This window comes from Glycine soja, chromosome 15 (genome assembly GCF_004193775.1).
Source record: "Glycine soja cultivar W05 chromosome 15, ASM419377v2, whole genome shotgun sequence".
Classification (NCBI taxonomy): domain Eukaryota; kingdom Viridiplantae; phylum Streptophyta; class Magnoliopsida; order Fabales; family Fabaceae; genus Glycine; species Glycine soja.
Window position 1 is genome coordinate 14,172,497 of NC_041016.1, and position 15,912 is coordinate 14,188,408.

Here is a 15,912-nt window from a genome sequence, read left to right on the forward strand (position 1 = left end):
TGATAAATCGTTGTCTGAGTTAACAATACATTGTGAAATGCATGCGTGTTAACATAAAGCGTGACAGGACATTGCAAGACTTGACTACACATTCAGATCTGATGCAAGATAAAGCATGTCACGTCATTGGTGTAGTTGACAACACAGACATAAACCATGTGCACGCGTATGTATTTATTTTAAAAAATTGAAGCAATGATACTTAAACTCATGCATATATATGACACAGCCGAACACTGTAAAAATCACACATTCTATCCTAACCCAACTCTTAGAACAAAGTATGACATTCTTGGGAGAAACAAACAGTTAGACAATTGTGAACTCGACATTAGGTTTTATTTTTCCAAATGGATCCATTGTTCACAACGACAATGATGTTTATTTTCAAACTTCCACTCCAGTACCCATTCAAGTACCTAACGGTTGTGATTTTCAAACATTAAAAACTAGAATATACAATACCCTTCAGCTAACCGACAAACAATATTTGGATGAAATTTACTACCGGCAACCATTCACAGATACAGGTAACCATCTTCGCTTTCAATGTATGCAACTGAAAAATGATGATGATGTTAACACAATGTTAATATGTAATCATCAATTTTCAAGTGTTGGTCCGATTGAGTTATTATGCACCATTGGTAAAACACCAGATGATATATTAAACTTACTCGAACCCATTATGACCCATACTCATGATGCCCTGCTATATTATAATGGGAGGTCGAACATGCCACCCCAAAATGAGTTTGTTGGTTACTCATTCACAGAAAAAATCCCAAAAAGTTTGATATTTCTTTCGGATGTACCATGGATGAACTAAAGGATTTGATCAAGCAAGTTGCGCCTCATGGGATTTCCCCTTATGGTATTCATGAAACACAAACGGTAAGACGATTGTTTTTTCGGCAACCAAGTCACTATGAGTATTTAGATAAAATTATCAAATTTGAAATAATTGAGCTGAAAACCAACGATGACGTGCTGAAGGTGTTAGTGCAGTCTAATTACTGGAAAAAATTTGGATCAATAGAAATTTTAGCTGTTTTTAGTAAACATGTAATGGAAATGGAAGACGACTTGTCCTTGTCGCAAAATTAACATGACTTAGTTGTAGTATTTGATGCAAATTTTATTTCTTTCCACTATGTTGAAGTTAATGTAATGTTTGAATTCGTATCCATTACCGTATGATGATTATTTTATGTTCAAAGTTTGCCTAAATCAACAAATTCGTTAAATTAAAATGATAACAGTGGGACCAAAAAATAAATTTGTTGGTAAATAAAAAAGTATAGAAAGATAAAAAACAAAGAGAGTAAATGTAAAATAAAAAAAATAACTCCCCTTCTATGAACTACATAAAAAATAGAGAGATTAAATAAAAAAATAGAAAACAAAGAGACTAAATAATAAATAAAAAAAACTGTGATCATACTACTTGTATGAAAGTATAAGGATTGTAAAAGGCTAGGATGAAAGTATAAGGATTGTAAAAGGCTAGGTAGGGACAAAATCTTGCAGATTTTTTAAATTGACAAGGCGTTGGTTTTTGGTGGTGTGAGCACTGTAAAAGGAATCTAACTCTTTTTCTTGTTTATAATAATTTAAAGGTCAATTAAATTTTTATTCCTTTAACTTTTTTAAATGTAAATATTTAATCTTTCAATTTTTTTCTACAACTTTTAGTTTTTGTCGGTGTTTAAAATTAATTTTAAATATAAAATAAATGAAAAAATAAAAAAAAAGGAAAAATGAGAACTAATTTTAAATAATAAAAATAAAGGAAAGACCAAAAATGAAAAAAAAATAAAACTAAAAATACTAATGAAAAATTAAAAAATATAAAAATTATGGAACTAAAAATTTAATTATAAAAAATGCAATTTATCATAATTTTAAATATATACTTGTATGATTTCTGATAAAAAAATTTATTTTAGTTTCTTAATTAGTAAAAAATAATGATTAACAAGACCCTAAATCTTATTATAACCCATAAATAAAGACATGTTAATGCATGTCTACCCTCTACATATATACACTTTATTGGTAGTTCAAGAATCTTGTTCAAGGCCGACCGTAGGCCTTCTCTGGTTGTGTGATGATCTGGAACAACTAAAAAGGACTAAAAAAAAAAAGTTATATGATCGTATTATTGTATGGTGTGATGACATAGAATGGATATTTGAAGATCATGACCAATCAAAAAATTATTTACGAACTAAAATCCATTTGAAAAATTTTAAACACTAAAAAGTTAGTTAATTCTTAATTTTGATATTATTTTATTTCTGTAAATAGATTCAAATTATTAATTTTATTTTATGTCTCTTTTGTTTATCTAATTAAAATATAGCATGTGATTAAAAAAATATTATCCTAATGATTGTGTTTTTTGTTATTTGTTTACCTTTATAAAATTATATCAAATGAATCTTTAGTTAAATGTGACATCAATATTTAATGGATTTATGATAGTAAAGTTAAAATATTTGTTTTTTTTAACAACATAAGAAAATAAAAGTAAAAGTATAAAAGAAATCAAATTAAATGCTAGTATATTTATAAAAATATGTAAGCTTTAATATTGAATGATATTTTGATAATGATAGATGATCGTGACTGAATTATAAAATTTCTTTGACAGATAAAATATAAAAATTGAATTAAATTATAAATAAAAAATAAATATTTAAAAAGTATATAAATAAATTAAAATTCTAAAAAATGTAATGAATTTTTCATAACTTCATCCAAATTCGATAAAACCCAATCAAAAGTATAAATTCACTTTTTGACTATAGTCTATAGAAACCCTCCAAAACCTTCCACCCTTAACTATAAATATCTCATATTTTCCACTTTCCTTCCTTTGAGAGAAAAAAAGTGAGTATGAAAACCTTTCCTCTAGTAGCATATGTGCTAAAACTTGTTGAACTAAATACCATGTCATCTCATTTGATACTTTTAGACTCAGATAATGTAAAATTAAAAAATATAAAAATTATGGAACTAAAAATTTAATTATAACCCGCAATTTAAGGTATGGAGAATTTTTCCCCCGAATTCTATATGAGCGTCAACTTGATACACAAGCATTTTCGGGTTGAAACATAGTTATTTCATTGAGGAGAGAAGAAAAATGGTTAAAAATATTTGAATTATGTGCGGGCTAAAATGTGTTTAATTTAGTCTCTTTGTTTTTATAATAACATCAAATGAAAAATAATATTGATGACATAGAAATTAGGTAGTTTGCTTCAAAATAGTTTTTAGTAAGAGAATAAGAATAAAAAATTTCTAAATTAATTACATCCATATCGTATTATTTCAAATTAATTTTTAGTTGTTTGCTTCAATTTTAAATGACATTCATACTATTTCGACGAACGAATGAATTTGGAATCAAGTAATTTAAAAATAACATTTAAACGTTAACACTAATATTATAAACAAAAATAACTTAAAATATACAAAATGTTCACTCAAAAACAAAAATGTTTTCAAATACAAGAAAAGTATATACATCGTCCAAATATGATAATATCAAATGTGTAAAGAAACTATGGCTGATCAGTGCGCCGCCTACGTCGAGACCTCACATACATTATGTGGTCTTTTGTGACACCCCTGACAATCCTGAGGCATTGTTTGATGACCTCATGTGTCTCTGTGCCTAGCGTGACTATCCCTAGGTTGAGATGACGCTCCAACCTTTCAGCGATCGCATGGCAAACCTCATGTTAAATAGAAAACAAACAAATTACACAAATTAGTATTAAAATAATTGACGTAAATGACATTTAATACATATCTCGCAAATAGTCAAACTTACCACCGCATGTCTGGGCTCGTCCTCATCAGAATAGGCATGTGTCGATGTTGCTGTTGCCTCTAGGACTCGAGGGATATGTGGCTCCGGGACCTGAGGGATATGTCTGGGCTTCATCGCAGGTGCATCTCGCGACGGATCTAATGGTTGTGTCGCAGTCATAAATGGATGAGAAATGACGAAAAACCAGTCCATGTAATCGGGCGCACACTGACCTGACACAACACACATCTCACCTGTTGGCGCAATAAGGTCTGAGTAGTGCATCCACCTGTCGTCTATTTCATCAAATGACTCCCATGAATCGATAGACGGTGCAAGAATACTCTAGACGTATCTAAACTAGCGCATGACCCTCTCTGGTCGGTGTTTGACAGCAACGGGCCCTTAGCGGAGTTGATCGGAAAAGCATGAAATCAAATGAAACTCCTGCACAGGTCGATGCTCCCCATAAGGCATCCATCAGACATCTAGAATCCTGATTTGATCTAGACGCTCCCTATACGTCGCTGTGGATATGGTCTTCATAGTCACCTTCATCGCAATCCACCAACATACACGTGGTGACACCTCGTCGTAGTCCGGATCAGCGATGCACTCCGCAACTGACGAAAAATGCTTATATATCCAACACTACAAAGATTACATGAAAATCATACAAATTTCAAATGAACGTCTAAATTACCCTATTTGAAATATTGTTGTAATTAACTTATCAAAAACATATTAATTACCTGTAAGAGGGTGATGTAACCAACAAGCTGTCGGCTGGTGCTGATACAAGCATCATTCAAATGATCGTACATATGCACCAGGGCAGCAACTCCCCATGCATACCTCCCAGTCTGACCGAGGTCACACAGAGCGTCTAAGAAGACAACATGAACATGGGTGGCACTCTTGTTAGCAAAAAGAGTGCAACCTAGAAGATGAAAAAGATAGGCACGAGCTATAGCTGTCCAATGTCCGGCCTGACATCTGCGCTGATATATATCTCGTAGCCATGATAGGCGTATATATGGTCCATGACAATGTGCTGTCTCGGCCCTGTCTACCTCTCCTGAGACCAGTAGTAAGTCAACCAACATCAACATCGCCTCGTCGATGTGCAGAGGCTGGAAGGTATGGAAGTCGCCAACGATGGGAAGATGAAGAAGAGATGCCACGTCGTCCAGGGTGATGGTAACCTCCCCTATGGGAAGATGGAAACTACTAGCCTCCTTGTGCCACCTCTCCACAAACGAGGATATATAAGTCCCCGATTGCCAGTGTCTACTGAACAGGCGATCAAAGGACTTAGTCCTGTCCCAGCAACTAGCCCCTCAATGGCAGGAACAAGCGTACCTAATTTCTACACCTTCCTCCCATGGGAGGATAACTTCAATTCAGGACGTTCCTGAATTGAAGTATAAAGGAACAGACAATTTATTAACATAATATTTTAAAGGAACACAAATTTCAATAGTAAAACATACTTAAAAAATAACATAAATTGAAAATTATAAATACCTCTTTCGTCCATACGCTGGCTGCAACATGCTCAGCATACTCGGTAATCACTGATGGGTCGCTCGGTCCACCTGGAAATCCCTCAGGCTCATCTACAGCAGCCTCTGCACTAGGTCCATGTACGTCCACATTTACCACATGCTCATCTGCAGCTGCCGTAGGCTCGTCTGCAGCTACCACTAGCTCGTCCCCAGCTATCACAGGCTCATCCTCGACAACAGGGGCAGCTTCCCGTACGTGCCGATGCTGCAGGCCTTCGCTGCTGGGGAGCATCATCTGAATCATCACGATCCTCTCTCCCCAGACCTCTGCCAATAACCCTACCTAAGGCACGACCTAAGCCTCTAGTCCTAACCATGATCTGCAAATGTGTACCACAAATTCCATCACTGATTTCATTGACTCAAAGTCATGCAAGTTGTAAGGATGTTTAAGGATTTCATTGGTGTAACACTGATTTCATTGACTTAAACTCATGCAAATTCTAAGCATTTCATTGACTCTAGGGATTTCATTGACTCACAATGGAGCAATCAATGATATAATTGAGTTAGACTATTATGGTCACTTCAACTTATTGATGTTTAAGTGTGATTGGTTTGAGGGTGAAGAAGACAAATATTGGCTTATTTGTGTCTACTATTTTCAACAATCTTTTACTTATTTGGTTTTGCCAAAAATTGCTATGTATATATCTCTCTTGGTCTATTACAATATTAGCTGACTTGGCATATTCAAGTTTAATTGTTATGTGCTTTCTATTGGTCCAAGTCTAGTAAAAATTATCTGCTCCATTAGCTCACTCATAACTGAACAGATTTTGTCTCATGCAGGCAACCATCAATCTTGACTTTTACGTCTTATTGTAAGGTCACTGTATATGACATTTGTTATGGCATTTGTTATGGCATTCAAATCTTGTAGTGTGCTACATCATAAGCATTGTCAACACACAAATTGAGGTGCCCAGTCAACATGTATCTAAATCGAAAGGCAGATAGGATAATGATTTCTAATTGATTGTCATACATACCATGATTTCTAATTGATTGACAATACATACAAATTAAACTCTTAAAACATTAATGTGTGTATCTTATTTTTTTTAGGAGGAGTAACTTTGTGTATATTTCCTATGAGGATTGTTGGACTTTTCTTTCGGTTTTTTGTCAATGGGATGGTAAAAACAATTTAGATATGTTGTGTTTTGTAGCTTTTAATTCTCTAAGTTGAAAGGATTCACCAACATGCCAAAGCCAAATATAGCCTTGCCTAGATATAGAAGTGGCTGTGGCTGTAGAATACTGCTGAAACAAATGGGCACCAGGTTCAAAGCTAGAGCCAAACTGCTAAAATTTTAACTTATCATTATTTTTAATCTTATCTAATATTAGTATCTTAGTCCACTTAAGTCAAAACTAATACAAACTAAACAACTTTCAAACCAATATGAACATGTTCATCATCAAACAATCCAAACAGTACAATACAAACCAAACAATGTCAATAGTCAAATGTACCAAAATCAAAATTCAAAGCAAATCAACATCACAAAATTACATCATAATATGAAACTTAGTTCATTATTCATTCGCATTCTACTTCAGCCTAAAACCCTTAAACTAACCCTAAACGCTAATCAAAATCATATTTCATCTTCAATTAACCTGATTTTTTTTTTAATAATTAAAATAGGGTCTTACGGATCAAGTTGATCCGCAACAAGGTTACGGATCAAGTTGATCCGTAAGCTTCATGCGGATCAACTTGATCCGCAACCTACTTGCCGGGCAAAACTCCTTACAGATCAACTATTTCCTATTGCAGATCATCTTAATCCTAACCTATAGCAACTACGGATGACCTAAATCCCTATGCGGATCAATAATATCCTATGAAGTACACTACAAAACCAGAAATGGAAGCACGAACACAAAAGGGACAACACACTTACCTCGACGTCGATGGAGCAGCACAACCAGAAGAAGAATGTGCAAAGCCCAGGTGAAGAGCACCACCACCACACTACTGGGAATAGTCGAGGCCGCGGAAGCAAGAACCACACGTAGAAGGAAGAAGAAGACGAACTGAGGTCGCGGAAGGAAGAAGAAGACAAACAGTCGAGGCGCAGAAGAAATTTGTACTGCTGGGTGTACAAATTTTTAAAAAAATTGGTAGGGGTATTTAGATATTTTCCACTTAAGTGCTGGGTGCACCATCAATAATGCTAGGTGCACCTAGCATCAGCCAAAAAAATTCAATTGAAGTCCACAGTGCTGTGCAAAAAAATAAAAAATAAAAATTGAAGTCCACAGCAAAACGTGTTGTCATCAAGATATAAGAGGGAGAAGTTACAAAATTGGGATTAGAATGAGGGAGTTACCCGCCTTTAAAAAAATGCAAGTTGAAATTAATTGATGAAAGTGAGGGATTGAATGTGGCTGCAGGAGAAGGCAGAAACCGAGGGATTTAGACAGAAAAACAAAAAAGAAAATCCACTTTAACAATAGGGGTGCAAATGTGCAATTGCCCTTGCTATTCTACTTTTTGTATTGGTTAGTTAAATACATAATTACATTCTCATACACCCATTTCTAAACAAGCCTAAACTAATAGACACAAAATGTGAGACATCTTATGTTCTAGTCTCACTAGAAGTAGTATTTTGACACTTCCCATTGTCCCATTGCTTAACAACTTCATTGTACCCTTCAGCAGAATCCAAAGCAAACTCTGCCAGTGAGCTAATAGCAACAGACATTCCAGCACAAAGCACTTTAATAGCAACTTCAGCCAGTTTCTCTGGAGCCATTACCTCTTCCACCTCACCAACTTCCACCATTTCCATATTTCCATTGCTTTGCTTTGATCCAAATGAGATTCTGCTAGAATCTTCTCTTAACTGATGTGCATAGAGGGAGCCCATTCCAGCAGCAAAGAAGTCTAAGCCATCAAGCACTGCCTTTTCTTGTATGGCATCTAGGCGCCTTGACCACTGAACACACAGTCCAAACAAAGGGTGAGTGCCGCTGGACCTGCGAGGAGAGCAAGGTAACTTTGATACGTCAGGCTCGGATCTCATGCACCGAAGAAGCCAACCAGTTAGTGCATGAATGTAGGATCTTTGAGAAGTGATCCATGACTCAAAGGCATTTCTCCAGTTCCTTAACTCGAATTCAAGATTGGAGGCTGAACGCGCCAGCCTGTTTGGATCAGTCATTGACATGGAAGACTGTTTTCTGGCACGTGATTTAGAAGAAGTGCCAGCTAGAAGAATCTTAGCCTCATCTAAGGTTCTCTTCTGTGTCTGATGGCATTCTGCCATCACTTTCCACATCCTTTCCAGCCTGTCATTTGTATAATTGAAGAATCAACAAGCATAATGTAAGTAACTACATGCAGTACCAGAGTGATATATGACATATCTGCATTTCATAAGGCAGTGGTAGGCTGTTTTCTTTAAAGTGAAATTCAAGAAAGTAGAATTCGATGCTGCGCTTGGGGTTTTGCTCAGGAAGTTAATGGCATTAAGTGACAAAGGAAAATTCTAAAACTAAGTACAGCAGCAGGTAATGAAACATTTCAGAAATTCACTATATAAGTCATTCAGAATGACTTTATCAGAAATTTTGTTAGTAGTAGCAAACACAGTCTAGCAGTCCTATATTTCTTAAAGGATCAAATGAAATTATGAAAATATTAGAAATATGTTTGAAGTCTTAAAATACTTCAAATTTTGGCAGAAGGGGGTTTAGTTCATCTAGAAAACAAAGATGTATGGGTGTATTTGACTTTTATACATACCCGTGCACCAATTCAAGAAGTTGGGGATGCAACTCTTCATCCCTTAAAGTTTCGATTCTCCTTGAAATAGCTTCAACTGAGTGTATTGAAACTGTTATCTGAGTATCTAGTTCTCTAATGGTTGCTCTTATTTTATCTGCACAAGAGGGGTCCTCTCCTTTTACATCAAGGTTCCTGAGTTGCTTGTATTTCTTCTCATATGCAATTCGGACACGTTCTCCAGACTGTTGCAGAAGAAAGTGGCCAAAGTAACTAATAAGTTTCCCAACATTAAAATAAAACTGTAAGTGATCACAAGCATAATGACCTGTAACAATAATAAAAAATATAAAACTTCGTACCCCATTGCCCAGAGGCTCTTCGCTATGCGAAGGTATGGGGGAGGGATGTTGTACGCAGCCTTACCCTTGCATATGCAAAGAGGCTGTTTCCGGATTCGAACCCATGACCAACAAGTCACCAAGGCACAACTTTACCGCTGCACCAGGGCTCGCCCTCAACAATAATAAAAAATATAAAAAATTTAAATTGTACCAAAAGAAAAATAACTGAATATAATTTAAATGGTTGAAGTTGACATCTGTTGTCATTTTTCCCAATCCTGTCAAACATCTAACAGAAAGGTTTATGTTCATTAGTTGGAGGCATAGTGATTTGAAGCTGAACCACTTTTATGATGACTCATACACAGTTACTATGCGAAGTTATTTTCATCTGCTATTTCGGGTAATAACCAAAAGAACAAGAGGTGTATTTTCCATTGATAAATCCATAACACGAGTGAATCATTGATTTTGTTCATCCCTCAAGAGTAAGAGTATAAGAATCTGAAGGATTTTCTACATTACGAGTGAACTGATAATAAGATGGAGCATAAGCACCAGTTTTTTTAGATTATTCTTTAAGTAGCAATTATCTGTTTCTAAGAATGTCACCAGAGAGAACTTCATTGAAATCTTTTTTGAGAAATTTGACTTCCTCACAGATATAAGATAAGTTCAGTAACATACCCTGACTTCCTCATAGAGCTTCTTCTCCCATGTATTTAATCTATCCAATGTGGAGTGGTGACTACCGGATAACATACAATGTTCTGCTGAGAGATCCTTAGTGCCCTCACAACCTTCCGTGCTAGTGCTTGAACAATTCATCAAAAATCTTGATGAAGAAGAGCGTGAAGAAGCTGATCGGAGCAAAGCTACTGGGTTCAACAACTTAGATGCTGCAAATGAAATATAACTCAAATTAATATTTCAGAAAATTTACAGATAGACACGACTGAAAGAAACAAGATTCACTCATAATGGATTTTGAATCAAATGAGGAATTACAAACATGAAAGATGATTTCCGGATATATAATACAAGCACATTTTCATAGTGAGATCTCCTCCATAAATAAGAATTTTTACAATGGAGTTTATTATCAAACTTGAGGCTGCTCATTGATTATTTTCCATTGACAAATACTTCACTCATAATTCCGACTAATATGGAAAGAATGAACATGAAAGTACACTTACAACAAAATGAAAATATAAATTGTTTGTTTCCATCAAACCTGAAAGCTCATTAGATGTCAATAAATACTGAGATTTCTTGGCCTCTAGCAATGCTGCAACATCATTGGCTGCATTGCAGACAACTGTGAATTGAGTTTCAAGATCATTGATCACTTCTGCCATGCTTGTTGGCCTTCGGTTTACATAAACAGTAAAACCTGGTGTTTCTTCCACAGCTTCTTGTTTACCAATTGTCATTTCCCTATGTCTGGATTCAATATGACCAGCAGCTTGAGCTTTTGCTACTTCAAAACTTGCACTACCATGAGCTTGTGAATCTTTGGCCTCATGCTCAGTTTTAGTTTCATCTTCTATGTCTGTTTCTTCCTCCTCTTCCTCCTCCTCCTCCTCCTCCTCCTCATCATCATCATCATCAACATCTTCAACAATAACTTCTTCTTTGGAAGCATTTATATCGTGTGTAGTTCTTTCTTCTGCTACATTTCTCTTTCCAACACAATCTTCATGTTCAGTTTCATCTTCTTCCAGGTCTGGTATTCCCTCTTCTTCTCTAACCTGCCTAAGTCCTCTGTATTCATCATCCATTGCAGTTTGCTCAATGCTACTTCTTGAAGGGTAACCATAACTGTCCAATGATGAAAAAGGGTTCCAAAAGAAATCCCATTGGGAAGCTTGAGGTGAAGGTGGAGGGATAACAGGCCTATTATTGGGAGAGTAAGCAAAAATTGAGGGATTCACCGGTGAGGATTGCATGTTGAAAAATCCATTAATGCCATAGTGCTGCATTGGAGAATAATATGTCTCAACCCGAACCCTTTCTGGGGATTGAGGCCTTTCTTCAACTGAAATTGCTGGGTTACCACCAGGCCTAAGGTAATTCACTTTCAAAGTAGAGTTTGGTCCAATTCCAAACTCAATTGACCCTGTTGTAGCAAAGGGTTTTGCTGATATGGGAATGAATCCTGGGCCAGTTTTCTTCTTCACAGGTGTGAAAGGTGGGGTGATGACCGTGTCTAATGAAAACTCGCGAGGCTCATCGCCTTCAATGTAATCGCGAAGTGCTGCTGAAACCCTTTTCAGAGATTCTATGTAGGCTATGTGTCCAGTGGCGAACCGAGTTCTTTGTTCGACAGCTTGTTTGATGAACTTCTTTCTGTCTTTACAAAGTCGAACTGCCTCTTCATCATCCAACCTTGAATGTGAACATCCCATCTCTTCTTAGTCCCCTATGAATGAGTGTCTCAAGCTTGCATTGAAATGGAAACAAAAGGAGAACCTTTCTCTATGTCTCACCAGACTTATAAAGAAATCATAAATCTGTCACCAAAAATAGAAAAGATCAATAACATACACTGAAATTCCATCACACATTAGTAAACCCAAAAGAGAAATATATATATATATATATATATATATATATATATATATATATATATATTTGAAACAAACAAGCCTAGCAATGTTAATGAAGTTGGATACTTTTCTTCATTTTCAAGCCAGAAGAAGGGTGATGAAAATACAGGCATGCTTAATACTAACAGAAAACCCTTTCCTCTATGATTCCCAGAAAACCAAAGTATGCTTTACCAGAATACAAGAAGAAAACACACAACTTTTCATCTGGGATTTATTTATTTTTCCAAATATAGAGATAAAAAAGAAAAAAAAATCAACTTAAGCCTCCAAGTAAACCATCTTCAAAATGGAAAAAAAAAGTAAAAAAAAGGCAGAGACTGAAGCAGTTGCCAATTAGCCGAGTTAACAGAAGAACAAATGTAAAATAGACAAATACAAATTTAGAAACATTCATATAGCAATATGTTAAAAGAGAAAACCTATATATGTACAAAATAAAAGCAGAAAACAATGTGTAGAACAGATTAAAAATAAAAGCATAAAAGAGCGTGATATAAACATAAAAACATAGTACCCATTTTCAGGAAGACAAAACTTTCCATCAGACCCTTTTTCAATTTCTTGCTTCTAACACTCAAACAAAGTGTATATATTGGTTACAAGAGGAGAAGAGCCAGTACAATGAAAAAAAAAATGACAAACACATGTTAACATTGGATTTGGTTAAGTAGGAAAAAAGTGAAGGTTAGAAGGGAGGAACACACCTTACAATAAGGTGAAGGAAAACGACAGTGTTTTGATCATAAGGTGTGTGTGGAGAAGGAATCAGTGAGAGAGAGAGAGAGGTGTGAACAGAGAAAGACGTTGAGAGAAAAAAAAAAAAAGCAACGGTCAAAACACAAGGAGGAAGAAAACAAGGTATATTAAAAGGAGAAAAGAGAGAAAGAAAGAAAGAAAGGAAAAAAAGAGACAAAATTAAAAGCTTTAGTATCAGGTTGAGGTTGGAGAGCTAATAAAGCAAGGAGAGTGTGACAAGTTAGGGTGATTGCCTTCCATGTTGCACTTAATTTCAAGACTGCCACAGGTGAAGGAAGGACAATTTTTTGGTTGAAGCTAAATCACAATTTTTGTTTTTTACTACCAGGAAAATTTTGGGGAAAGGGACTGGTCAAAATGTGTCATTAATGGGACCCAACTATCATATGATCAATAATGCTGTTACCAACAGAGTTATGAAGGTTAGCTACCCCTGATGGTCAATTTGGTTCAATTAAGTAAGTTTTGTTAGGGGTGTTAGGTTTGTAGAAATGATCATGCTTTAAAGTTTTTCAACTGATGATTAAAAAAATTACGACTAAATTATAATTTTGATTTCTCTTATTATTTTTAATTGTAACATTTAATTCTTTAATTTTATAAATTTTATAAATTAACAAAATTACAAATTTATTAATTTATAATTAATAAATAATTATAATTAAAAAATATATTAAATTAATTATAAATTAAAAAAATATTAATCATTAAAACATATTTAATAGAACATTATTAATCTTAATCCATCACGGTGCTCTTTTTTTCTTCACACAACTATTATCATAAATTTTAAATATAATTTACGTTAAAAATACTTTTTATTAATATTTTAATTATCAATTTAATAATACAAAATAAATATTTAGTCTATACAGTATACATACAAAAATACTAGTTGCGTAATAATCAATAAAGTATATTTTTGATCCCTAATAAACAACAAAAATTTTATGTTTATTTTCTGATAATTTTTTTTTAATGAGTTCTTAATAGAATAATAATTTTATTTTTGATGATTGATATTTGTTTTATTCTCTGATAAATTAGTAAATTTTTTGTTTATTTCTTGATAATATTTTTATTTGTTAATAGTTTTTTTTAAATGTACTAATAACAAATAAATTTTTTTTATCCACAAATAAACATAAAATTTGTTATTTTATCATGATCTAAAATAATGTTAAAGATCAGAAACAATTTTTTATTTTATTTTATTAAGGAACAAAAATGATTTTATTTTAAAAAAAACATAAAATTTAAATATTTATGAGAAATTACAAACATATTTTAACCTACAATAATTAACCAATCAACTAGTATTAAAATATTACACTACACATAGTTTATAGATAAATAATATAGTGCATTTTTTTGCTGCAATAATATACACTTAAACGTACTCCTTGGAAAGTCTTATATTGCATAATCATAATAAAAGAATTAATGGTGATATTTCTAATCAATAAATATATTAAATCTGTCCGATCTTCTTATGTTGGTTGGATAGTAATTGAAGCTTTATTTTTTAGTTTTTACTTTCAACGCATTCTCCTTTCACACTTTCTCTTCTTGTTGCTTTTGTTAATAACCGTGCAGTTGCACGGGACCTACGATCTAATTTAAACAATAACTTTTTAATGAAGTTAAACCGGATAATTATGAAGATAAATAATATACATAAATTATAATAATAGAATCTTAATATTTCACACTTGTAAATTTATTTTTAATTAAAAACTGACTAAAATATAAAAATTGTCTTTTATAGCAACATAAAAATTGTTATATCAAAAGAATTTAACAACAAATAAAAGTGCTAAAATTTCACACTTATACATTTATGTTTTAAAAAGTTAGTAATGAAATACTAAAATACAAAAATGGTTTGATTGACACAATTTAATAGCATATAAAAGTTACTAAACATCAATAAAATCAAAATGATGTAAATCACATATTTATATTAATAAGTTGTTATTCTCAGTGATATTGAATTTAGCCCATTAAGTAAAATTTTAGTTTGAATTTTATGAAGAAAAAATATGATTGAAAAAAAAGATTTTACTAAAAGTAATCAATAAGATTTTTTTGATAAGAATTAATTATTTAATAAAAATAATAAATACTTTATACCTAAGTAAAAAAAATGTTACAATGTGTTTGGAGCCAAATGAATTGTAAATGACTTGATGTGGCATGCGGCAAATTGATCTCACGAGGTTTTATTTAGAAATTAATTTTCAATAAAGGTCTGTTTTGAAACATTTTTCGTTGGTGGTGTGTTTTGTGTAAGCGTTTCGCCGAGTAGCATGATGAAACACATATTTTGACAAGAGGAATAGTGAAACACATTGTATTTCGCCAAGAGGAATGACGAAACACTGTATTTCACCAGTACGGATGGCGAAACACAGTCAACTTATGCATGTCGTCCACGTAGCAAATTTTGCCAGTACGGATGGCGAAACAACATGTGCATGTCGTCTGGCAGATTTCGCCAGTACGGTCTATGAAACAACTTCAAATTCAAAAACAGGTTCAGTGATTCTCTCTTGCTCTCCAGATAAAATGGTTATTTTTTTCACATACGACACTAGATCATCCACTGTCCATGTATTTCTCCCTTGTATTTGAAGCTGTTTTTGAATTTGAAGTTGTTTCGCAGACCGTACTGGCGAAATCTGCCAGACGACATGCACATGTTGTTTCGCCATCCGTACTGGCGAAATCTGCCACGTGGACGACATGCATAAGCTAACTGTGTTTCGCCATCTGTACTGACGAAATACAATGTGTTTCGCCATTCCTCTTGGCGAAATACAGTATGTTTCGTTGTTCCTCTTGGCGAAATATGTGTTTCGTCATGCTACTCGGCGAAATGCTTACACCAAACAGACCCTCAACGAAAAATATTTCAAAATGAACCCTTATTGAAAATTAGTTTCTAAATAAAACCCCGTGAGGTCAATTTGCTGTGACATGCTAGTTAGATGAACACTACAAACTGAAAGTAAAGACAAAATAAAGACATCCCACTAGCACACACTCTTGTAGGTGTGAAACT

The 15,912-nt window shown here is 33.9% G+C and overlaps 2 protein-coding genes across 4 annotated transcripts; both read right to left on the bottom strand.

Moving 5' to 3' along the window:
• Window positions 1-3,472: 3,472 nt before the first annotated feature.
• Window positions 3,473-5,658, bottom strand: LOC114388703 (protein MAIN-LIKE 1-like). Of its 2 annotated transcripts, none has more exons than XM_028349346.1 (3): window positions 5,351-5,658; window positions 4,576-5,237; window positions 3,473-4,474 (listed from the first exon to the last, which is right to left on the bottom strand). In XM_028349346.1, the coding sequence occupies exons 2-3, from the start codon at window positions 4,933-4,935 to the stop codon at window positions 4,304-4,306; spliced, it is 531 nt and encodes a 176-aa protein (XP_028205147.1). In that variant the 5' UTR covers window positions 4,936-5,237; window positions 5,351-5,658; the 3' UTR covers window positions 3,473-4,303. Both variants share the same exon structure in this region, with proteins under 2 accessions (XP_028205147.1, XP_028205148.1).
• Window positions 5,659-7,849: 2,191 nt separating this feature from the next.
• On the bottom strand, window positions 7,850-12,953 carry LOC114388702 (nitrate regulatory gene2 protein-like). Of its 2 annotated transcripts, none has more exons than XM_028349345.1 (5): window positions 12,797-12,953; window positions 10,715-11,993; window positions 10,165-10,376; window positions 9,155-9,378; window positions 7,850-8,697 (listed from the first exon to the last, which is right to left on the bottom strand). In XM_028349345.1, exons 2-5 carry the CDS (start codon window positions 11,886-11,888, stop codon window positions 7,986-7,988), a joined length of 2,322 nt encoding a protein of 773 aa, XP_028205146.1. In that variant the 5' UTR covers window positions 11,889-11,993; window positions 12,797-12,953; the 3' UTR covers window positions 7,850-7,985. The 2 variants fall into 2 exon arrangements, with proteins under 2 accessions (XP_028205146.1, XP_028205145.1); XM_028349344.1 differs by having other exon boundaries at window positions 12,607-12,953.
• Window positions 12,954-15,912: the final 2,959 nt, after the last annotated feature.